At 37.5% G+C, this 24191-nt stretch overlaps 1 protein-coding gene and 1 long non-coding RNA gene across 3 annotated transcripts in view; both read left to right on the top strand.

Moving 5' to 3' along the window:
* LOC147571176 (gamma-taxilin-like) overlaps positions 1-9269 on the top strand; it is a 39328-nt gene extending 30059 nt beyond the window's left edge. Inside the window, exon 4 of the mRNA XM_086696596.1 lies at positions 9084-9269. Coding sequence (XP_086552722.1) covers positions 9084-9269 — 186 coding nt within the window. The remainder of the gene's footprint in view (positions 1-9083) is intronic.
* The window catches only part of LOC147571173 (uncharacterized), a 265869-nt gene that overhangs the window by 34598 nt on the left and 207080 nt on the right, over positions 1-24191 (top strand). The gene's annotated exons all lie outside the window — the stretch shown is intronic.

The raw sequence follows: 24191 nt of genomic DNA, 5'->3' as shown, positions 1-24191 counted from the left end.
GGTTTCCTACCAATTTTGGTATTATTTGTTTTAGTTCTGTGAGGGCTACTGTTGGTAGTTGGATGGGATTGCACTCAATGTGTAGATTGTTTTGGGCAATATGGGCATTTTAGCATGAATGTCTTCCAGTCCAGGAATATGGAATGTCTTTGGGAATGTCTTTCCATTCAGTTTGTGTCATCGTCAGTTTATTACATCAGTGCTTGACAGTTTTTCAAGTAGAGACGTTTTACCCTGCAAGGTTAAGTTTATTCACAGGGTTATTTGCTTAGTTATTTTTTGGGTAAGATTGTAAATGGGGTTACTTCCTTAATTTCTCTTTCTGCTACTTCGTATTACTGTAAAGACTCACTACTGGTATGTGCGTATTAATTTCGTATCCTGCCACTTTCCCTAATTAGTTTATTACTTATACTATTTACTTATTTATTTTTTGGGTCGAGTCTGTAGGATTTTCTATGTATAGGACCTGTCATCTGCAAACAGTGACAGTTTAATTTCTTCTTTTCCAGTGTGGATGCCTCTCGTGTCTTTTTCTTGTCTGATTTCTGTGGCCGGGCGTTAACACTAATCATTGATAAGTGGTGAGAGTGGACATCCTTGTCTTCTTCCTGATGTTACTTGAACTTTCAGCTATTCTGAGTTAATTATTGCGTTTGGTGTTAAATGTCCAGCTTCATTCTTGTTTCCGTTTCTTCTTCTTCTTCTTTTTTGTTTAGTGTGGGTATTAGTTCCTCAGCATCTTTTGGTGCAGGGGCAGATTTTTGCCCTCCGAATGGCTCGGCACCCTTTGTGGAAAATCATTTGAAAATGTGTTTGAGAAATTATTTCTGTGCTCTTTCTTTCATTAATCTTCATGTTTGTCTTCATCCCAACACCACATCATTTTGATTATTGTAGCTTTGTTTTAAGTTTTAAAGTCAGGAGGTGTGAGTCATTCAACTGTTTTCTTGTTTTGTTTTGTTTTGTTTTTTTTTGTTTTGTTTTGTGTTTTTGTTTCAGTATTTGGCTCTTCTAGTCCCTTGAGATTCCATATCACTTTAGAATGGATCTTTGCACTTTTGTAAAAAAGACACCCCTGGTAATTTGACAGGGACGCATTGAATCTGTAGATCACTTTGGTAATACTGCCTCCTTAACAATGTCCTGATGTTAGTATAGCCATCCCATTTGTCTGTTGGTACGTTTTGTATGGAATATCCTTTTCTGCCTGTTTTTCTCTACCTGTTTGTATTTTGGACCTAAAGTGAATCTCTTGCAGGCAGTATGTAGAAGCACCATGTGTTGAGTTGCTCATTGAGTTACTTACTAGCATTTTTTTTATTGAGATATAAACGTTATAACTTGTACAACCTGATGATTAGATATCTGTACACAATGGAAAGTGATCATAATAAATCTAGTTAACATCCATCAACACACATAGTCACAAATTTTATTTGTCTTCTGATGAGAACTTGTAAGATCTTCTGCCTTGTCAACTGGCAAAGATACGGTACACTATTTGTCATTACCTGTAGTCAAGATACAGTACATTACATCCTCAGGAGTTATTTATGTAATAAGTGGAAGTTTGTACCGTTTGACCACAGTCACCCATTCTTGGCTCCCCCAACCCTGATTCTGGCCACCACCAGAATTTGTGTTGGTTTTGTTTTAGGACCCACGTGTAGATCAGATCACATAGTATTTGTCTTTCTCTGTCTGACTTGTTTCAGTTAGCGTAATGTCCTCAGGTTCCATGCATGTTGTTGCAAATAGCAGCATTCCCTTACATTTTTATATCTGAATAATATGCCTGCCCTCTCTCATTGGGTGTGTGTGTGTGTGTGTGTGTGTGTGTGTGTGTGAGAGAGAGAGACTTTTTTATCCATTCATGAATTGGTGGACGCTTAGTGTTTCCCTTTGTTAGCTAATGTAAATAATGCTTTAGGGCACATATATTCTTTAGCTTGAATGTTCATCTCCTTCCCCAAAGACTTACAAGTGGAATATGGAAGTTCTACTACCTTTCATTTTCTGAGAAACCTCGAAAGTAATCACCATAGTGGTTCTCTGGTTCTGTGTGTATTTTAGGCTTGTACTGTTTCTGTTGTTGTTCCACTGGAATTTGGATGGGGATCACATGACTTGGTACATTGCCTTGACTAGTATGAACATCGTAAAAATGTTCATTCTTGGGGCACCGGGGTGGCTCAGTCGGTTAAGCATCTGACTGCAGCTCAGGTCATGATCTCGCGGTGTGTATGAGTTTGAGCCCCGTGTCCAGCTCTGTGCTCACAGCTCGGAGCCTGGAGCCTGCTTCAGAATCTGTGCCTCCCTCTCCCTCTGCCCCTCCCCTGCTCACGCCCTGTCTCTCTCCCTCTCACACACAAAAATAAATAAACATAATTTTTAAAAATGTTAATTCTTCTACCCTCATGAGCATGGAATCTCTTTCCATTTATTTGTATCTTACTCATTTTTTTTCCATTGGTGTCTTATAGTTTTCAGTGCAGGTCTTTCATCTCCTTGTTTAAATTTATTCTGAGATATTTTATTATTTTCAGTGTAACTGTAAAAGGGATTGTTTTCCCAATTCCTCCTTGGATAGAGAGAAACGCAGCTGATTTTGGTAAACTAATTTCACAGTTTGTAACTTTACTGATTCAGGTATTAGTGCTAGAAGTTTGCTGGTGGACTCATTAGGCTTCTCTATACATATGATATAATGTCATCTATAATTCGAGATCCTTACTTTTTCCTTTCCAATTTGGATTATTTTATTATTATTTGTTTTCTTGTCTAATTGCTTGTCCAGGATTTCTGATAGTCTGTAGAGTTAAAAGTGGTGAGAGTGGGCATCCTTGTCTTTTTTCCAGATCTTAGAGGAATAGCTGTCAGCTTTCCACCTTGGGCTATGGTGTTAGGTGTGGGCTTGTCATATATGGTCTTCATCGTAATGAGGTGTCTTTCCTGCAAACCACTTTGTCAGGAGTGTTTATCTCATAAATGGATGTTGATGTTTCTGCATTTATTGTGATGATCACACGATTTTTATCCTTTATTTTATTATCGTAGTGTAGCTTTGATTTGTGAACGTCGAACCATCCTTGTATTCTTGGAATAAATCCCACTTGATCATAGTATATGTTTCGTTGATTGTATCGTTGAATTTGGTTTGTTAATATTTTGTTGAGGAGTTTTGCATCTCTGTTCCTCAGGGATATTGGCCTGTGATTTCCTTCCCTGTTGTGTCCTTGTCTAGTTTTGCTGTCACAGTAAGACTTTGCCTCATGAAAATGAGATTGGAAATGTTCCCTCATCAGTTTTTGTTTTTTTTTTTTTTGAAAGAGATTGAGGTATAGTGTTAATTTTCTAAAATTTGGATTGAATTCAGCGTTGAAGCCATGGGTCCTAGAGTTTAGTTTGTGGAGAAATTGTTAATAACCGAGTCAATCTTATTACTTGAAATTTGTGTTTTCATATTTTCTGTTCCTTTATCAGATAAGCTCGTGGGTTATCTTTTCTGGGAATTTATCCATTTCTTCTAGGTTGACCTATTCGTTTGCTCTACAGTTGTGCATGATAGTCTCATAATCCTTTGTATTCTGTGGTATGTGTTGTAATGTCTCCTTCGTTTCTGATTTTATTTGAGTTCTGTAGTGTACTTGGTTAGTGTAGCTAAATTTGCCTTTTTTTTTTTTTTTAAGAACATTAGCTGTCCCTAATCTTTTCTACTGCCTTTGTAGTCTCTATTCCTTTTAGTCCACTCTGATCTGCGTTATTTCCTTCCTTCTACTAACTTTGGGCTTTGTTTATTCCTTTTTTCCCTAGTTCCTTGAGGTATAAAGTAGGTGGTTCATTTGGGCTCTGTGTCTTGGTGTAGGTATTTATTACCATGAACTTCCCTATTAGGAATGTTTTTGCTGCATCAAATTTTGGTATGTTGTTTATCCACTTTAATTTGTCAGAAGATTTTTTTTTTATTTCTTTAGATTTCTATTTTTATTTCTTTAGATTTCCATTGGTTTTTCACTTTGTGATGTTTAATCTCCACACTATTGTGAATTTGTTTTTCTTCTCTCATTACTTTGTAAATACATTGTGCCGCTTCGCTCTAGCCTACACACAGTTTCTGCTGAAATGTCTGCTGATCGTTTCATGGGGATTCCCTTGTACATACAGGGTGTTTTTGTTTGTTTCTTTGTTTTTTCTCTTGTTGCTTTTAGACTCTCTCCTTGTCTTTAATTTGAAAGTTTATCTATGTTTATCGGATGGGTCTCTTTGAATTGTTACTTGGAACACTGCAGGCTTTCTTTATCTGGGTGTCTGCATCGTTCCCCAGGTTTGGGAAGTTTGGAGCTGTTGTTTCTTCGGTATGTTTTCTGCCCCTTTCTCAATATCTTCTCCTCTGGGACCTTTATTATGTGAATGTTGGTGAGCTTGGTGTGCCTTAAAGCTGTTTCTAATTCTGTTTTCTTTTTGCTTCTCTGATTGGGTGAGTTCCACTGCCTTGTCTTCCACTTCACTGATTCCTTTTTGTGCTTCATCTAATCTGCTGCGCAAGCCTCTCTTGCATATATTGCAGTTCAGTTCGTGTATATCCTTCTATGACTTCTATTTGAATATTAATTTGTATTTTCTATTACTTTATTATAATTCACACTTTGTTCATCTGTTCTTCTCCCAGGCTTGGTGAGCGTCTTTAGGACTGTTAATTTGAACTGCCTTTTATCAGGTAAATCACTTACTTCTGTGTCAGTAGGGTTTTCATCTGAGGTTTTGTCTTTGTCTTAACTTTGGAACATATTCCTCCATTTTGTTAGTTTGCTTGAATTTCTGCCCTTGTTTCTATGTATTAGATGAAACAGCCATCCATCTCAGTCCCAAAGCAGTGGCCTTGTGTAGGAGATAAACCTTGCCTTAGCTCTTGATTTTATCTGAAACTGCTGTGACTGTTCACAGAACCTACTTTATTTTTAGTGGCTCTCAGAAGCTGAGGGTGTGTCAGTTTCCCAAAGGGAACAGTCCATCGCTGAGATTCAGGCTGATTGTAAGCCAGATGCTACAAAGGCAGCAGCTTTCAAAGTATGCAGATAACACTCTTTCAGAGGAAGGCTAAGGGATAAACCTTCAGTCCGGTCTCTGTGCACTAATCCCTTGGGTGATAGACAGTTAAGAACTGTTTCTTCATCTGTTACTGTTTTGTGAACCTGTGAACACAAACTTGGCTGGCCACAAGAGTCAAGCATTCCAGGGATGTGTCATCTTGGCAATCAGTGGTGCTAGACATATACAAAGTCTCCTTCCTTGAAGACGCTGATCTCCTGGGACGTGGTAGACGTAGAGTGTGAAGATGGTGCCTCCTCTTCCTGCCTTGTGTAGAGGATTTGTAGTTGGCTCCTAGATGTATGCTTAATTTAGAAGCCTGCCTTTTGAAGATATGCTAATAGGCCTCTTCCACAGAAAGACTGGGTTACATTTCAGTCTGCCATTTCTTCACTGTGCTTGGTGTGTGTTGGCTCAGCCCACATGGATGGTTCTCCATTTGTAACAGTCCTGTGGGATCTATGAGTATAGTCCCCACTGGCCACTAGAGCCAGGCAATGAAGGGGTGTCCTCCCTACCCCGGGCAATAGTCACAACAAACCAAAGTATAAGAAGTAAAAACAGGAGCAGCATATATGTTTACACACTCCCCTCTAGGAGATACCAGCACTCAAGAATGTGGTCACCACCCCCCTCAGCTCTTCCACAAGAGCTGAATCTGTGAATGTCTTCATTTCTCCGTCAGTTTTGAAGGACAGTTTTGTCAGATACAGGAGGGATTGTCTCCCTCCAACACATCAGCACTTTGAAGGCCACGGACTTCTGGCTTCTGCTGAGAAATTAGCTGATAATCTTATGGAGATTCCTTCATAGGTGATGAGTCACTCTCCCTCTTGCTGCTTTCAAGGTTTCCTCTTTGTCATTGGCACTGGGCAGTTTTTATTATAATGTGCCTCAGTGTGGGTGTCTGTTTATCCTTCCTGGTGTTCAGCCAGCTTTTTGGCATTCATATGTTGCATCAAATTTGGGGAAGTTTGTGCCATTATTTTTTCCAATAATTTCTCTGCCCATCCCTCTTCTTTGATTCCCACGGTGCGTATGTTGCTCCACTTGGTGGTGTCCCAAAGGTCCTTTATGCTCTTAGGTTTTTCCTCATTTTTTTTTTTTCATTCCCTGGAGTTGAGAATTTACATTGACGTATCTTCCAGTTTACTGATTTCTTTCTTTTGTCTGTTCATATCTGATTTTAAATCTTTGTAGTGAATTGCTCACTTCAGTTTTGTACTTTTCAATTCCCTATTTTTATTTTAGTTCCTCTTTATGGTCCCTCGTTATGGACTTTTTTTCCTTTTAATTCCTACATTGTTTTCCTGGCTTTATCCTCATCATCCTTTAGCTCTTTGGGCAGTGTAAAGAGCTAAAGGTGTTATTTTAATGTGTTTGGTATTTCTATCATCTGATCTTCGTCTGGGACAGTTTCTGTTGACTTACGTTTTTCCTTTGAATTGGCCATACTGTCCTACTTCTTTGTACGCCTTATGATTTGTTGCTGTTGTTGTTGTTGTTGCTGCTGCTGCTGCTGTTGTTGTTGAAAACTAGATATTTAAATATTATGACATGGTAACTTGAATATTAGATTCTCTCTAGTTTACCTAGGTTTTGTTCTTTGCCTTTCCTTGTTTGGCTAGTGTTGTACAAGGTCTGTCAGAGATTAGAATGAAATGCAAACTTAAGGTCTTCCCTGGTTGTCTTTCATTCTAGGCTTGCATGGGTGACTTTCTAAATTTCCACAGATATATGGTTGTTTTTGAATGTCATAGTACTTCAGTGTATGCCTTCCCCTCCAAAGAAGAAAAGAGGATAAGTGAAATGAGGGAAATAATAATTAAGTAGGGTCTGTTTCCCTACATACCCTGTGTGCCACTTCATACGGTGGGAGGCATCTGCAATGATGGTGGCCACCACTCTGTGTGCACCTTTGTGCTCAGATGTGTCAATCGCAGTCAAACACATATCTTTGATATTTTTGAAAGACTGAGACCTTACTGCTTACCTGGCTCCTGTAAGCCACTGCAGGAACATGTGATAGTATAGCTGCCTGCCACAGGAGCATGGGAGTGGAGTGAAGAGTGAATATCTGCTCCTGCACTGTTGGCTTAAATTAACCAAAATTAACCACTGTTTACTGGCTCAGCATGCCCTTGGAGGGTGCAGGACTTTGAATAGATTCCAGAGTTCCAAAATAATGAAGTTGTAGGAGTGGGAACAGCTTTCTGTGATGTCACTTCAGTCTCTTGTTCCGTGACCCTTGTCCTTGATTACCTATCTCATCTCTGTACCCCCTTGGCCACCCTCTGCTTTGGCTACCTTATGTACAGAGGACATCAAAAGCCATTGGGGCGCCTGGGTGGCGCAGTCGGTTAAGCGTCCGACTTCAGCCAGGTCACGATCTCGCGGTCCGTGAGTTCGAGCCCCGCGTCAGGCTCTGGGCTGATGGCTCAGGGCCTGGAGCTTGTTTCCGATTCTGTGTCTCCCTCTCTCTCTGCCCCTCCCCCGTTCATGCTGTGTCTCTCTCCGTCCCAAAAATAAATAAACATTGAAAAAAAAAATTTAAAAAAAAGCCACAAGTACAGATACTCCATTCAGATTCTGAGTATCACCAGTCCAGCCAATACTTTTTGAAGGATTCCCACTATATTTGTTCTCTCTGTAACCATTGCAGCAAGCAGTACATTGAGCTTCTACTTTCACCTTGTCTGTACTACCTTCAGTCTTTGTGTCTGTTTTTTCCCTTAGATTTCATATACCATAAAAATCAGTGTTTCTGGAAATGTACATGCTCCACTTTGTCCATCCATTTCACTGCCAGACAAAAACCCACTCAAGGTGTCCAAAAATACAGCCAGGCAGATGAAATCACAGCTAGGTCTTCATGGCCATTTTAATACCTCTCTGTCTACAATCACTACACTATTATAAAAACTCCACATATTAGATACTTTTTTCCATTGGCTGTATAAACCCTCAACTTCTTTCTACCTGCCCTCCTTCTCCACAGGAGTTGCAAATAATTTTCTTGCACTATGCAAAGTGCAACTAAATTATTTGCAACTGTGCCTTTTTTTGTAGAGGAAAGAGAAGCCATCAGGCTTTCTGTGTCTCCATGTCAAATATATCAATTAATTGCAATGGTGCCTATCTTCTCGGGCTCCTTTTTGTTCATTTTTTTTTTTTATCATTAATGTTTATCAGCTCAGTGTCTCGTACCTAGTCAGTTCAGTGTAATATGTCATCATTGCTGCCTAAGGTAGTCACGTCTGAGCTGCATCACCAGTAATTTGTTATTAGTATTACCATGAAAGAATTCAATTCCAATAGACATAATAATGTTTTTACTCAGCTTCTGATACATGAGCAGCAGGAAAGAATGGGGAGTGGGCAGGAAACCAGTTGGGTTGCAGATAATTTGTGTAGCACCTATATAGCCAGTTGAATTATGCTATACTCATAGTCCGTAGTAAGATTCAAAGAAAAATTATTCTTTTCCAGCAGAAATTTCAATGAAGGTGTTTTTAGTAGCTGTAAACGTGTGGCCTGTAAGAGTGTTTGATAAGTCTCCTGGATAAGTCGCTCTTGCTCTTGATCTTGAAATGTGTGACTTGTCAACATTTTTTTCTTTATGAGAGCTTTATTGAAGTGTCAGCAAGACTGTCATTTTATCTGTTCTCATACAATAGAATAAATTGCCTTCTTTTCACGAAGAGCTGCTTCTTTGTTTCATTTCTTGTAGTTTTTCCATTTCTTGTAGAAAAGTAAGACCAGATGGTGTTCATTCATAAGAAGTTTGCCTCAAAGCTCTATTTTGTTTTTAATTTAAAAAAAGACATCGAGGTTCGTTTTCTAAATACACTAAAATTATTTGCATGCCATTTTATATCTCAGCCGAATAAGAGAGTAGTAGAAAAGTTTCCATGACTAATTCCAGTTCTGCCAACTGTAACTCCGAGGTTCTTACTTTATTTTCTAACTGTATAAACGACTTGTTAATTTAGCTGGAGGAGAGCAGGAATGTTCAGAAGCAAATGAAGGTTCTGCAGAAGAAACAAGCCCAGATCATCAAAGAGAAAGTTCACTTGCAGAGTGAACACAGCAAGGCCATCTTGGCAAGAAGCAAACTAGAGTCTCTTTGCAGGGAACTTCAGCATCACGATAAGACATCAGTGTTTATTTATTTTTGAGAGAGGCAGAGGTGCAAACAGGTGAGGGAGCAGTGAGAGGGGGAGACAGAGAATCCAAAACAGGCTCCAGGCTTTGAGGTGTCAGCACAAGTGTCCACTGACTGATGAATGATAAAGAAATGCAGTATATTGTATAATATTTCTCCATAATTTGGCTATTGTTGATATTACTGCTATAAACATAAATGTGCATGTTCCCTGGACACATTTAGAAAGGCAAAATTTCAGGCCACACCTCAGATGGAATGAATCAAAAGCTATGATGGGGAACAGTATCCTGTTTAACAAGCCTTAGTCTGTATAAGCTAAGTTTGCTATAGTGGACAGCAAAATCTACTTACTCCAATTTATAGGTGTCCACAGCACAACTCTGAGCTAATTAATTGGGAAAGAAGTTTGATACCTCACCTAAGAGAACCTAACTTACCACAGGAAAGAGACCACATAAGTAAATCTGTAGTTACTCAGCAAACCAGAAGTTCCAGCCTTCCCTAGTACTGAAATAAATGAGCATTTACTATTCATTCATGTGAAACCTTCTCACCTCTTCGGCCATTTGCAGAAGTACTTTATTATTATTTTCCCATTTGATACGCCACATTATCATTTCTTTTTCCAGCTTTTTAATTTTCTTTGTCATCTGTGAATCAACACAATGGCAAAGTTAAATTCTAATTTGCATTCCTTGACCCACCCCTCAAATATGATATAATGTTCCTCCCTTCCCTCATCAGTGCACTATCCTCAACCAGCCCATAGCTGTGTATGTCTTGCTAAAAGCAGTTATGCCTGTCTATTGTGAGCAGAGCTAACAGAAGCCCTTATCATGGTGGCAGCAGCAAAAACCAAAGTAGGAAGGAGTTTCCATAATTTGGCTATTGTTGATATTACTGCTATAAACATAAATGTGCATGTGTCCTTTTAAATAGTATTTTTGTATTCTTTGGATAAATACCTAGTAGTACAATTGCTAGATTGTGGGATTCTGCTTTTAACTTTTTAAGAAACCTCATACTGTTTTCCAGTTTGCACCAGTTTGCATTCCCACCAACAGTGCAGGAGGGTTCCCCTTTCTCCATATCCCTGCTAAACACCTGTTGTTTCCTGATTTATTAATTTTAGCCATTCTGACAAGTGTGAAATGATTTCTCATTATAGTTTTGATTTGTATTTGTATTTCCATGATGATGAGTGATGTTGAGCAACTTTTTATATGTCTGTTAACCATCTTTTTATCTTCTTTAGAAAAATGTCTGTTCCTGTCTTCTGCACATTTTTAATTGGATATTTTACTTTTTGGGTGTTGAGTTTTATAAGTTCTAGATTTTCTATTTTATTTTCTCCATTCTAATCTTTACTATTTCCTTCTATTTTCTGATTTGGGGTTTCATTTACTTTTATCTTTTATTTCTCTAAGTTGTAAAGCTAGGCTATCCTTGTGAATATTCCATGTGCACTTGGGAAGAATGTGTATCCTGCTGTTGTGAAAAGAAATCACTGTATATATCTGTTAGATCTAGTTGGTTTATAGTGTTAAAATTCTTTATTCCCGTATTGATATCTGTTTAAATTTCCCATACATTATTTAAAGTGAGATTTAAAATCTCCAGCTATTGTTTGTAGAACTGTCCATTTCCTCCTTCAATTTGCTTAGTTTGATGTTGTTTAGTGCGTATATGTTTATAACAGTTATATCTTCTTGAATTAACAGTTTTATCTAAATATAATTTCTTTTGTATCTTGTAATAGTTTTGTTGCTTTTATTGTTTAAAATCTGTTTTGTGTTGTATTACCATAGTAACCCAGCGCTCCTTGATGTGGTATTGAACAGAATGTATTTTATATCCTTAATTTTCAACCTATTTGTGTTTTTAAATTTAAAAAGTCTCTTATAACCAGGATATAGTTGGGTTGTGATTTGTTTGTTTTCTTTAACCATTCTGACAGTATTTGCTTTTTGATTGCAGTGTTTTTTATTGCATTTATATTAAAGGTCTTACGAGGTGAGACAGGTGACATTTTGCCATTTGTTTTCTCTATATTTTATAACTTCCTGTTCCTCATTTTCATTACATTTTTTGTTCTTCTCTTCATTTTTAGTGGTAATTTTTCTCCCAAACTTCTTCTTTTATATATTTTGTGGATATTTTCTAAGTAGGAAAATTAGGATGGAGATAAAATCAATATTCTAAATTTAAAGTATTTTGTTAATTGATACCAACTTAGCTTTAGTAGCATTCAAAACTCTGTTGTTGTTCAGCACCACCTTTATTTGTTACTGTCACAGATTACATTTTTATACACTGTGTGGTCATTAACATAGATTCGTGAGTATACCTTGTTTGTTTAATAATATAGTAAATAAGCGATACCTGGGTGGCTCAGTTGGTTAAGCATATGACTGTGGCTCATGTCATGGTCTCATGGCTTGTGAATTTGAGCCCCACATCCGGCTGTGCTTTGTGCTGACAGCTCAGAGCCTGGAGCCTGCTTTGGATTCTGTGTCTCTCTCTGCCCCCTCCCCATTCACGCTTTGTTTCTCTCTCTCCTTCAAAAATAAACAAACATTTAAAAAAATTAAAAAACAATATAGTAAATAAAAAGAGGAGTTAAAAACCAAATACGCTAAATAATACTGAATTTTGTATTGCCTATTCGGTTATCTTTATCAAAGTTATTTTTATATGACTTTGATATGCTGCCCCTATATTTGTACTTCAAGGGTTGCCTTAAGCATTTCCTGTATGGCAGGTCTACTGGTAATGAACCATGTCAGCCTTATTTGCCCGATAGTATCTAAATATCTCCTTCATTTTTTGTTATAGGATTTTAAAGAATACAGCATGATGATTTGATATGTATACATATTAAAAAATTATTGCCAGGGGTGCCTGGGTGGCTCAGTTGGTTGGGCGTCCAACTTCGGCTCAGGTCACGATCTCGCGGTCCGTGAGTTCGAGCCCCGCGTCGGGCTCTGGGCTGATGGCTCAGAGCCTGGAGCCTGCTTCCGATTCTTGTCTCCCTCTCTCTCTGCCCCTCCCCCGTTCATGCTCTGTCTCTCTCTGTCCCAAAAATAAATAAACGTTAAAAAAAATTTTTTTTTAAAAATTATTGCCAAAATAAATTTAGTTAACATCCATCATCACATATAGTTATTTCTTTCTTATGATGAGAATTTTTAGGATCTACTCCCCTAGCAACTTGCAAATATATAATACACTATTATTAATGATAATCATCATGCTTGCCATTATATCCCCAGGATTAGTTTATCTCCTAACTGGAAGATTTTTTGTTTTCACTATCTTAACCCATTTTTCCCATCCCCTTTCCACAACTGTGGCAACCACCTGTCTGTACACTGTTCTTGATGAATTCATTTTTTCTAGATTTTACATATAAGTGAGCTCATACAATATTTCTTTGTCTTGACATTTACTTAAAATAATTTCCTCAAGATCTGTCTGTGCTGTAACAAATGGCAAGATTTACTTCAATTTATGGATGAATAATGTAATATTCTTTATTTTCTTAAGGGTGATGTTGCCAGATATGAAGTCTTCATTGATTTTTTAAATTTCTTTCAGCATTTAAATGTTATTCCACTTATTCTGGCTTATGTTTTCTGATGAGAAATTAGATGACGGCTTTATTGACTATCCCTAAGTATGTGATAAATTTCGTCTCTATTGTTGTTTCCAAGATTTTTTTTTTTATCTTTCTTTACCTATCAACAGTATAATTATAATGTGTCTTGGTGTGAATCTCTGTTTATCCTTTCTGGATTTTTATTGAATTTCTTGGCTGAGTAAATTTATGCCTTTCAAAAGCTGGGGGATTTCTTAGCAATGATTTATTTAAATATTCTTACTTTTACTTTCTCTTTGTCCTTCTGGAATGCCCCTTATGTGTATGTTTGTATTTTCTCACAGTCCCTTGACTCTGTCAGTTTTCATTCATCATCTTCTGCTTTTCAAGCGCAGTTAGTTTTAATTAACCTATTTCAGGTTTGCGGATTCATTCTTCTGTATGCTCAACTCTGTTATTGTCTCTTTGTGGTAAGTTTTTCATTTCAATTATTGTACATTTCAGCCCCCAGGTTTCTGTTAGTTCTTCCTTGTCACTTATTTTTCTTCATTGCATTTTCTGTTTGTCCACCTATTGTTCTCTTTGTTTCCTTTAGTCGTTTATATATGGTTTTCTATTTGAATAAGTTTAAGACGGTTGATTTAAAATCTTTGTCTAGTAAGTACGGCACTTTCCTTCCTCAGGGACAGTTTCTGTTAATTTCTTATGGGAAGACTTTTTTTTTCTGAATTAATTTTTTAGAGCAGTTTTAGCTGTATGAATAGACTAATACAGAAGAAAATCGATTTCCCAATTACCTCCCATCTGTACATATGGGCACCCTCTCATGGTATCAACATCGTTTGCCAAAATGATACATTTTAAATTTTATTTTTTTAATTTTGTTATCTTATTTTACCTTATTTTATTTTATTTTTTATTATTTTTAACAAAGATAATCCACATGAGTACATCATATCATCCAAAGTCCATAATGTATTTTAGAGTTCATTCTTAGTATTGTGCATTCTGTGGGTTTGGACAAATGTGTAATGACATGTACCCATCATTATAATATCAAATAAAGAATTTCACTGCACGGGGCGCCTGGGTAGCGCAGTCGGTTAAGCGTCTGACTTCAGCCAGGTCACGATCTTGCGGTCCGTGAGTTCGAGCCCCGCGTCAGGCTCTGGGCTGATGGCTCAGAGCCTGGAGCCTGTTTCCGATTCTCTGTCTCCCTCTCTCTCTGACCCTGCCCCGTTCATGCTCTGTCTCTCCCTGTCCCAAAAATAAATAAACGTTGAAAAAAAAAATTAAGAATTTCACTGCACTAAACATTCACTCAGCTCTGTCTACTCTTCCCTCCCCCTTCCTGACTGGCAATGACTGATATTTTCAATATCTCCATACTTTTGCCTTTCCAGAATGTCATATAGTTCAAATTCTATATTATTATATAATTATGTATTTTCAGATTGGTGCTTCCAGTTAGTAATATACACTTAAGTTTCTTCCATGTCTTTTCATAAGTTGATAGTTTATTTGTATTTATATTATGCTCCACTCTGTAAGATGTGTGGAGACTTCTTTAGGACTTTAAGAAGTTTCTTTTTGAGAAGACAGTTCTCTTTAAAAGGCTCTTTTCTAACAGAGAGGGAGGTAAACCATAAGAGACTCTTAAGTATAGAGAACAAACAGTTGATGGGGTAAGGGATTATGAGGTGGGGAAAATGGGTGATGGGCATTGAGGAGGGCCCTTTTGGGGACGAGCACTGTGTGTTGTATGGAAGTGATGAATCACAGGAATCTACTCCTGAATCCAAGACTACACTGCATGTTAGTCAACTTGACAATTAAATAAGAAAGAAAGAGAAGGAAGGAAGGAAGGGAGGAAGGGAGGAAGGAAGGAAGGAAGGAAGAGGGGAGGGGGGGGAGGGGGGAGGGGGGGAGGGAGGGAGGGAGGGAGGGAGGGAGGGAGGGAGGGAGGGAGGGAGGAAGGGAGGAAGGAAGGAAGGAAGGAAGGAAGGAAGGAAGGAAGGAAGGAAGGAAGGAAGGAAGGAAGGAAGGAAGGAAGGAAGGAAGGAAGGAAGGACGAGGGAGGGAGGGAGGGAGGGAGGGAGGGAGGGAGGGAGGGAGGGAGGGAGGGAGGGAGGGAGGGAGGGAGGGAGGAGAAAGAAAATATCTCCTTTCTACTATGCCTCTTTCTTTATGGTATCCCTCTCTGAAGGTGAAGGGCTCATTTGAATGAAGCATTTTTCATTTTTATTTGGCTACATATGTCTCCTGCATAAAAGTAGTTGTACACAATGATAATAGTAAATACTATATGCTTTTTAGTTCATTTTGTTTACTTCTTTAAGAGAAATTAAGGAGCTTGTTTTTTTCTTTGTTGAGCTCCAATAATTTTCAATCATTCAGCTGTTTTTTTAAGTACATACCAGTTGATTTTTTAACTGATTGTATTGACTGATTCTTTATTGTAAAAGCACGTAATAACTAGTACTTAGTAGTTGAACAATTAGAACAAAGAAAAACAAATCGGGAGTGGGTATTTATTTCTTTTTTATTTCTAGGATAGTTTGCTGTATGTAATATTTAATTGGCACTTTTGGCTAGCAAGATTTCTGCAAAGAAGCCACTGATAGCCGTTGGGAGTTCCCTTTATGTAGTGAGTTGTTTTATTTTTACTGCTATCAAAATTATTTGTCTTGACTTGTAACATTTTAAATATAATGTGTGTTGGATGATCTTTGACTTGAACTTTCTTGAGACTCTTTCTTCTAGTATCTTGATGTCCCTATAGCTAATCAGATTTGACACATTTTTAAGCTATTGTCTTTTCAAACAAGTTTTCTGAAGCCTATTTCTCTTACTTTTCTGGAACTGCTGTGATGTAAATGTTTGTTTTCTTGATTTCTCCATAATTCAAATAAATAGGTGTCATTCTTTTTCATTTTTTTCCTTCTGTTCGTCTAACTGGCTAATTTCAAATGACTTATCTTTGACTTTGTTATTTTTTTCTTTTACATGATCAAGTTGGTTATTGATATTTTCTGTTGAGTTTTTCAGTTTTGTTAGTGTGTATTCTTTGACTCCAGGATTTCCTTTTAGGTTGTTGTTCATCATTTATATTTCTTTATTAAACTTTTCATTTTGGTCATGCATTATTTTTTTTTATTTCATTTAGCTGTCTATCTCTTGCACCTAATGCATTCTTTACTAATTGGTTTCAGCAGATGAAGTCCGTCTCCTGTTATCATTCTAGGCTAATGAGACTCTTTCTGGGTCTGCAGTGGAGTCCATCATTGGTGAACTGTTACCAGGGGCTTAGGCATCAGTCCTATATGGATCCTTTATGAGACTGTTTCCAATACCTTATTCAGTAGGATGGCTCTGGGATAAGGGCCTGCAATTTGGTCTTCAGACAGTGAGCCTATTAGCAGGCACAGCAATGAGTGTGGATTCCACTAGGAAGATAACAGGAGCCAGTTGTTACTCCCCAGGGAATGACCCAGTGACTTGGTATGAAACCAATTTATAAAGAATGGAATAAATTTTTATTCTTTTAAATACACGGACACCAATGCAAGGTTATACAGCACATAGAGAATCAGGCAAATATGACACCACCAAAGGAAATCAATAAAGACTATTACTGAGAAAGACTGAAATTAAGCCCCAGGGATGTTTCTGGTTGCACACCCAAGATGAGTTCCATAGACCATCAAACTCTGCATATCTTAAATCTCTGGATCAGCTAGACTGTTCAATGACTAGAGAGGGTGGAGCTGAATATAGGGTCATTTTATGATCTTTCGAGTTACAAACAAGTATGCCTCTTGCTGGATCTCCAGGGCAGCAGGATTGCTTGTTGATTTTAGCTTGGAAGGGTTAGAACCAAGGGTAGGGCTCCTTCAGGATTTCTAGGGAACAGGTAGCAATGTTTTCTGCTGGGTCCTGATCCAGAAGGACTGCTCACAAACTGCAGATGGGGATGGTATGGGCCCAATTATAGGGCCACTATTGAATCCAGAATTGGACCAATTCTGGTGGGCTTACTTCCCAGGGTTCTCAGACTACAGTTGGGAAGGGCTAGGGCTACTTCATGGACCATCTCAAAATGCACAGTCAAAATTGAGATTTGTATACCTATTATTCATGTACAGGTTGCATCTCCCCTTCTATTAGTGTATGTTATTAGTCAAAGAACTAAGGCAAATGGGTCTGAAGATGAGTTCTTATGGATAAGAGCTGTTTCTGGGTCTGTAGCCAGGATCACATTTCACAAGTCAGCTGCCTCAGTGCAATCCTGCGTTTTAAAAATATCTCCCCAGTCTTGGACTGTACTGAGGTTTTACAATCTCCTACCTAGATACCAAATTTCCCCATTACCCCTACCAATCATCTGTAGGTGGGTGCCCATCTGTGGGTGGTAAAGGGGAATATGATTGAGGGATCTCTTATTCTTCCACCTTGCTGATGTCATCCTCAAGATTAACTTTCCAAACAGTAGAGTTGAGTAGAGCAAAAATTTTGGCATAAAAATCTGTCAGTTGAGTGCACCTCAATCTGTCAGTTGAAGACTTTAAAAGCAAAAAAGACTGAAGAAGAAATTCTGCCCAAGACTGCCTTCAGACTTGAATTGTAAAATCAATTTTTTCCTAGTTCTCCACTCTTCCAGCCTACCCTGCCAGCCTCCACAATAGCATTATGTAAACCAGTTCTTTAAAGGAATAGGGATGAAAAGAAAAGAAAATTGGACGAAGGCAATTTATTTATTTAAGCCTGTAAGCAGAAATTCTGCATTTAGCATTCAGCTTAGGAGTTACAAATACTCCAATAGATCATTTGTTTAGTTGGCTGAAATATAGAACAAAAGAGTGGCCTACTTGAAATAAGTTACTGCCAGAACTGCCTTGCTGTATCATGGAAGAGACTGGAATATTAGAGTAGATTTCTCACTTAATATCTGCTTATCTATTCTGACAAGTCTAGAGGACATATTTTCCACCATCACTGTGAGAAATACATTTGTAAAAGGAATTCTAGCATCACTGAAAAGCTCTAAAAACTCTTCTTTGCAGGCCATAAATTACAGTAGGAACTGCTAAAACATTGAACTGAGAAACCTAAAATCAATGGGGCTAATTGGATCCTAGGGTGGCAGAAGCCAAATGGCACTACTTAATCGCTAAAAACATCATAGTCATGCTTATGGTTATTGTAATGGACTGTAGAGTCAAAGCATCAATCAGAATAATTTAAATGAAATAAACCTATGGGATAAGCCAGTTGATTTATCTTGTCTGTAAAGTAATGCAGAAAGGAAACTTACTAAATTTTTTCCTGATAAGTGGAGGTGTTTTAGTCAAGTGAACAAAAGTCCAATATGAGTCATGAAAACAGTCAGAGCTCCTCAATCTGTTCCTAGACTTGAGCCAGTTTGTAGACTCTTACCCCTGAAATAAAGCGGTTGTTAGGATCCTGTAATAATGCCAAGAATTTGCACTGTTAGTCATTCTCTAAGCCTTCATCAAAGAACCCTTTGTCCTTTTATTGGAGTAGGTGTGCACTGGGGAAAAATGAAAAAAAGTTTGGGACCTACTTGACTCTGGGTTTGACCTTATACTAAACCAGGAGACCCCAAATGTCACTGTGGTCTACAGTCAGATGAGAACATTATCAATGGAGTTTTAACTCAGATCTATTACACTGAGGGTCCATCCAATAGATTGTCAAACCAATCCTGTGGTTATCTCCCCAGTTCCAGAAAGTGTAATTGGAATAGACATATTCAGCAAGTGATAGATTCACCACATTTGTTTGGTCCCTGACTTGTGGAGTGACAGCTATCAGGGTAGGAACAGACTGTAAATGCATTCTGTAAATGTTATGAGTATTTCTTCCTTGTTTGTTATAAATATTTTTGCATATTTTTCTCCTTCTCTGATTGTCCCTGTCTTGTGTCTGTTTTTATCTCTAAATAGGCAGATGGTAGATAGATATAGATAATAAATCTTTCATCTCTCTTTTATCCCATTTTCACATGTTTAAGATACAGGATCTCAAGGAGAAGAGTAATATGACTTAAGGAATTTGCATACTATTCTGGGTAAAGAATTAGTATGGTTTTGGTTCTGCATGGGTAGCTTTATCATGTTAAGTGGAATTATAACTGTATTATTGCCTGTATTTGTAAGTGAATATAATTCAAGGAGATGTGTATGGGTGCCAAGTTGACAAGAGTGCACCTGTGATGGTTAACTTTATGTGTCAATTTAGTACCCAGAGATTTGGCCAAACACCAGTTTAGATGTTACTATGAGGTATTTTTTTAATTTTTAAAAAATATTTATTATTTATGTTTTAAACTTGTAAAAAATATGTATTATTTATTTTTGAGAGAGAGAGAGAAAGAGACAGAGAGCATGAATGGGGGAGAGAGAGAGGGAGACATAGAATCCAAAGCAGGTTCCAGATTCTGAACTGTCAGTACAGAGTCCATCATGGGACTTGAACTCACAGACCTTGAGATCATGACCTGAGCTGAAGTCAGATATTTAACCAACTGATTCACTCAGACACCCCACTATGAGGTATTTTTAGATTAGATTAGCAATTTAGATCAGTAAACTTTGAATAAAGCAAATAATCTTTCATAATTACTGTGGACATACTCCAATAAGGTCCAGGGCTTAAGAAAAGAAAAATGGGGTGCCTGGGTGGCTCAGTCAGTTAAGTGTCCAACTTAGGCTCAGGTCGTGATCTCCTGGTCTATGAATTTGAGCCCACGTCAGACTCTGTGCTGACAACTCAGAGCCTGGAGCCTGCTTCAGATTCTGTGTCTCTCTCTCTCTTTCTGCCCCCCTGCAGCTTGCACTCTGTCTGTCACTCTCAAAAATAAATAAACATTAAAAAAAAAAAAAGGCAGTCCTCTGGGAGAGAGAACTGTGCCAGTAAGTACCATTTAAATTTAATCTGCAACACTAACTCTTACCTGTGCCTCCAGCCTGCAAGACTACTGCACAGATTTTGAAATTCGCAAGTTTCCTCAATTTCATGAGTCAATTCCTGGACATAAAATCCTTTCTAGGTAGATATATGTATCTAGATAACAGATGATAGATGGATAGATGATAGATAGATGATAGATAGATGATAGATAGATAGATAGATAGATAGATAGATAGATAGATAGATAGATAGATAGATAGATAGATAGATAGATAGATATAGATGATAAATAGATTAGATAGATAGATAGATAGATAGATAGATAGATAGATAGATAGATAGATAGATAGATAGATAGATAATAGATGATAGATAGATAGATAGATAGATAGATAGATAGATAGATAGATAGATAGATGAATAGATAGATAATAGATGGATAGATAAATGGATGATAGATAATAGATGATGAATAGGTAGCTAGAAGCCAGCTACAAATATCATGGTCCCTAAATACATCATTATTTCCTTTAAAAACTTTTTTTAAGTTCATTTATTTATTTTGAGAGAGAGACAGGGAGAGTGAGTAGGGGCAGAGAGAGGCAGAGAATTCCAGGCAGGCTCCACACTGTTGGCTCAGAACCCTATGCAGTGCTTGAACTCACAAACTGTGAGTTCATGATCAGGTTCTTAACAGACCGAGCCACCCAGGAGTTCCAGTACTTCATTATTTCCTATATATAAGGATATTTTCATATATACCCATTGCACAGTTTTAAAAAATAACTAATATGTTATTGTTATCTAATCTAGAGTCCACATCCAAATTTTGTCAATTGCCCCCAAAATAATTTTTTTTTTTTGAGAAAAAGTGCACATGAGCAGGGGAGAGGAGCAAAAGGAGATAAAGAGAATCTTAAGCAGGCTCTATGCTCAATGAAGAGCCCAATAAGGGCCATGATCCCACAACCCTGGGACCCCAACCCCAGCCAAAATTAAGAGTAGGATATTCAACTAATTGAGCCACACAGGTGCCCCAGACCCAAAATAATCTTAAAATCAATTACTTCCAGAATTATTTAGATAGTATTTTGCATTCATTGGCATATAGAACATTGTCACCTTTTCATGACTTTAATGATATTGGCAGTTTTGCATAGTACTGATAAGTTATTTTACAGAAGTCTTCCCAATTAGGATTTCTCTGATGTTTTCTCATGACCACATTGAGGTTATGCATTTTGGACTGAAGAGCAACATGAGTGGTCTTGGGTCCTGCTTGGTTCATCACATTGGAAGTACATGGTATCTTACAAATTTCTCCTTTCTAAAGTTACTACTTTTGCTTTTCTAATAAATAATAATGGAGAGTCACTTTACAACTCTCATTATCCTGCAGCTAATTTGGGATGATGTTTTGCTGTAAATAGATATCATCCGTTATTATTTTGGGTGGCTGAAAATGATGCTTTTTATCTGTGAAAGTCAGGAACAAAATGAAGATGTCCAGTCTCACCACTAGTATTTGGCTTAGTACTGGAAGTCCTAGCCATATCAATCAATCAACAAAAAGAAACAAAAGGCTGGGTGCCTGGGTGACTCAGTTGGTTGAGCCACTGACTTCAGCTCAGGTCATAATCTCACAGTTTATGAGTTCAAGCTCCACATCTGGCTCTGTGCTGACAGCTCAGCCTGGAGCCTGCTTCAGATTCTGTGTCTCCCTCTCTGTCTGCACGTCACTCACTCATGCTGTCTCTATCTCTCAAAAATTTTTAAAATTAAAAAAAAAATTTTAAGATTGAAAAAAAAGAAACAAAAGCCATCCAAATCAGCAATAAAAAAGTAAAACTTTAAGTATTTACAGATGACATGGAATTCCACATACAAAACCCAAAAGACTCCCTGAAAAATTTGCTAGAACTCATTCACAAATACAGTAAATTTTCAGGGTACCAAATCAACATACAGAATATGTTGATTCCCCAATAATGAAGCAGTAGAAAGAGAAGTCAAGGAAACAATCCCATTTACATTTACACCAAAACCCAATAGATACCTAGGAATAAACCTCACCAAAGAGATCAAAGAAAACTATAAAACACTGATGAAAGAAAGATGACACAAAGTACTGGAAAAACATTTCATATTGTTAAAATGTCTGTACTACCCTGGCAAATCTACACACTTAATTCACTTCCTATCAACATTTTTCAAAGAACTAGGACAAATAGTCCTAAAATTCCTATGAAACCACAGAGACTGTAGAGTCAAAGCAACTTTGAAACCAGAAAGCAAAGCCAGTAGCATCACAATTCCAGACCTCAAGTTATATGACAAAGCTGTGGTGATCAAGACAGTATGGTACTGGCACAAAAACAGACACATAGATCAGTGGAACAGAATAGAGAACCCAGAAACAAACCCACATCTATATGGTAAATTAAGCAAGAAAGAATATCCAACTAGAAAAAGACAATCCCTTCAACAAATGGTGTTGAGAACTGGACAGCCTCACACAGAAGAAAGAAACTGGACCACTTTCTCAGACTATACACAAAAATACATTGAGAAGGGATTAAAGACCCAAATGTGAGGCCTAAAACCACAAAAATCCTAGAGAACACAGGTAGTTGCCAACCACCTTGACACTGGCCATAGCAACTTCTTTCCACATATGTCTCCAAAGGAAAGGGAAGCAAAAGCAAAAATAAACTACTGGGACTTGATGCAAATAAAATCTTCTGTGCAGTAAAGGAGCCAAAAAACATTTCAACTTGGCTCCTACTGAGGACAGTAGCCATTGACTAAATGAACTATGACTATGAAAACAGAAATTTTCATAGTGATAATATGTATTAATATCTATTAATCTTACTCATTTTTGGATCATAAGTATTTTACAGATGTTGCCATATATAATAGTAATAAATTCTTATAATCCAGAAAGTTCTAATTCATAATTCATAAGATTATATTGATGTTTACATTCCCATTATCTATCAAGAAAGATAAACAGCATGATACCAAGAAGGATAAGAAATGTTTCAAGCACTTTATAGTATGGTTTCCTTTTTAACATCTAACATTTTAATAATGAATAATATTTTTCTAGGCTGGCACAGACCATAGGGACCTCTATTTGATACACAATTATCACCACCCTCCCCCACAACTTTTAGATTATGATTTCCCTTTATAAAGCATATTCCACCTTATAAAACACCCTTAAAATTGTCACACTAACTTTGTGAGTTAAGCGTTGTTACCCTATTTTTCATAATAGAAAACGAAGACTCAAGAAAAACAAAATGCCAAGTCCAAGTTTACTCAAATAGGATGTCCAAACTTATAATCAAGCCTAAAGCTTTGTCTCTACATTCTGTGCTAAAATTGTGTTTCAAAATCTATCACATAATAGTTGCAGAAGAAAATTATTTATCAAAAAATGATTTATCACAAAAAAATTATTTCTCAACTGCCTACTAGGATTCTGGCAATTTACCAAATGGATTTTTCACTGCCATGCTTCACAGCACTATATAATATAAATTAACCTAACTGGGCCTTCATCGCTTGGTGCCTCAGTATAGACAACCCTGAGCACCCATAAATAATTGGTAAACCTAAGACTAGCAAAACAAAATGGCAGCCTGAAATTGCTCTCAGAGGCTGTCTTTACTCAGGCTGTCTTATTTCCTGTTTCATGACAGACCTGCATCCAAAAAAAAGTGCTGTATAAATACAAATAATTTTAAGATTTTTAAGGGGAAGCAAAGCTGGATGACTACATTATGGATGGGTAGAAAGAGAATGTGACTTCATTCTTGGGAGTGAAGAGTTGAGCAGAGAGGCATGCACCATGTAGACAGAGCATGTTTTGCACAGTGCCAGTAGGTCATGAGTACGTATTTGAAGGGTAAATATTTTTTGCATGAACAATAAAGGGGTACAGGTTCCCATTTAGTAAACCAGTATGTGAAGTATTCACAAATGTACTTCCCTTTGGAAGGAGGAAAGCAAATCCTGACATAATTTTAACTTTAAATCTTCCTGGGACAGGTAAAGAATAAAGAAGAAAAAGGCTCAATATCATATTTTGTAGCTCAAGGACAAAAATAAGTAAACACAGATGCAGAATAGGTGTAGTCAATGCTGTGCTTCCAGCAACATTCATCTCGGTATTTTGCCATCTGAAAGCCAGACACTGGTCATGCAGGACTTTTTGCATGTTGCAACATGCTCTCAGCCCCTCTTACACTTAATGCTCACCAAACACCCTGTGAGTTAGGCATCTTCCTTTTACAAATGAGCAAACTGCGGCCCAGAGATGTGGCATGACTCACTGAGAGTCGCAGCACGGCGGGTCACCTCTGGAGTGAACTGAAGGTTTTAATGGCTACG

Source organism: Puma concolor, unplaced genomic scaffold, assembly GCF_028749965.1.
Source record: "Puma concolor isolate L17-30 unplaced genomic scaffold, mPumCon1.1.hap2 unalloc_scaffold_5, whole genome shotgun sequence".
NCBI lineage: Eukaryota > Metazoa > Chordata > Mammalia > Carnivora > Felidae > Puma > Puma concolor.
This window is presented reverse-complemented; position numbering and strand designations above follow the sequence as displayed.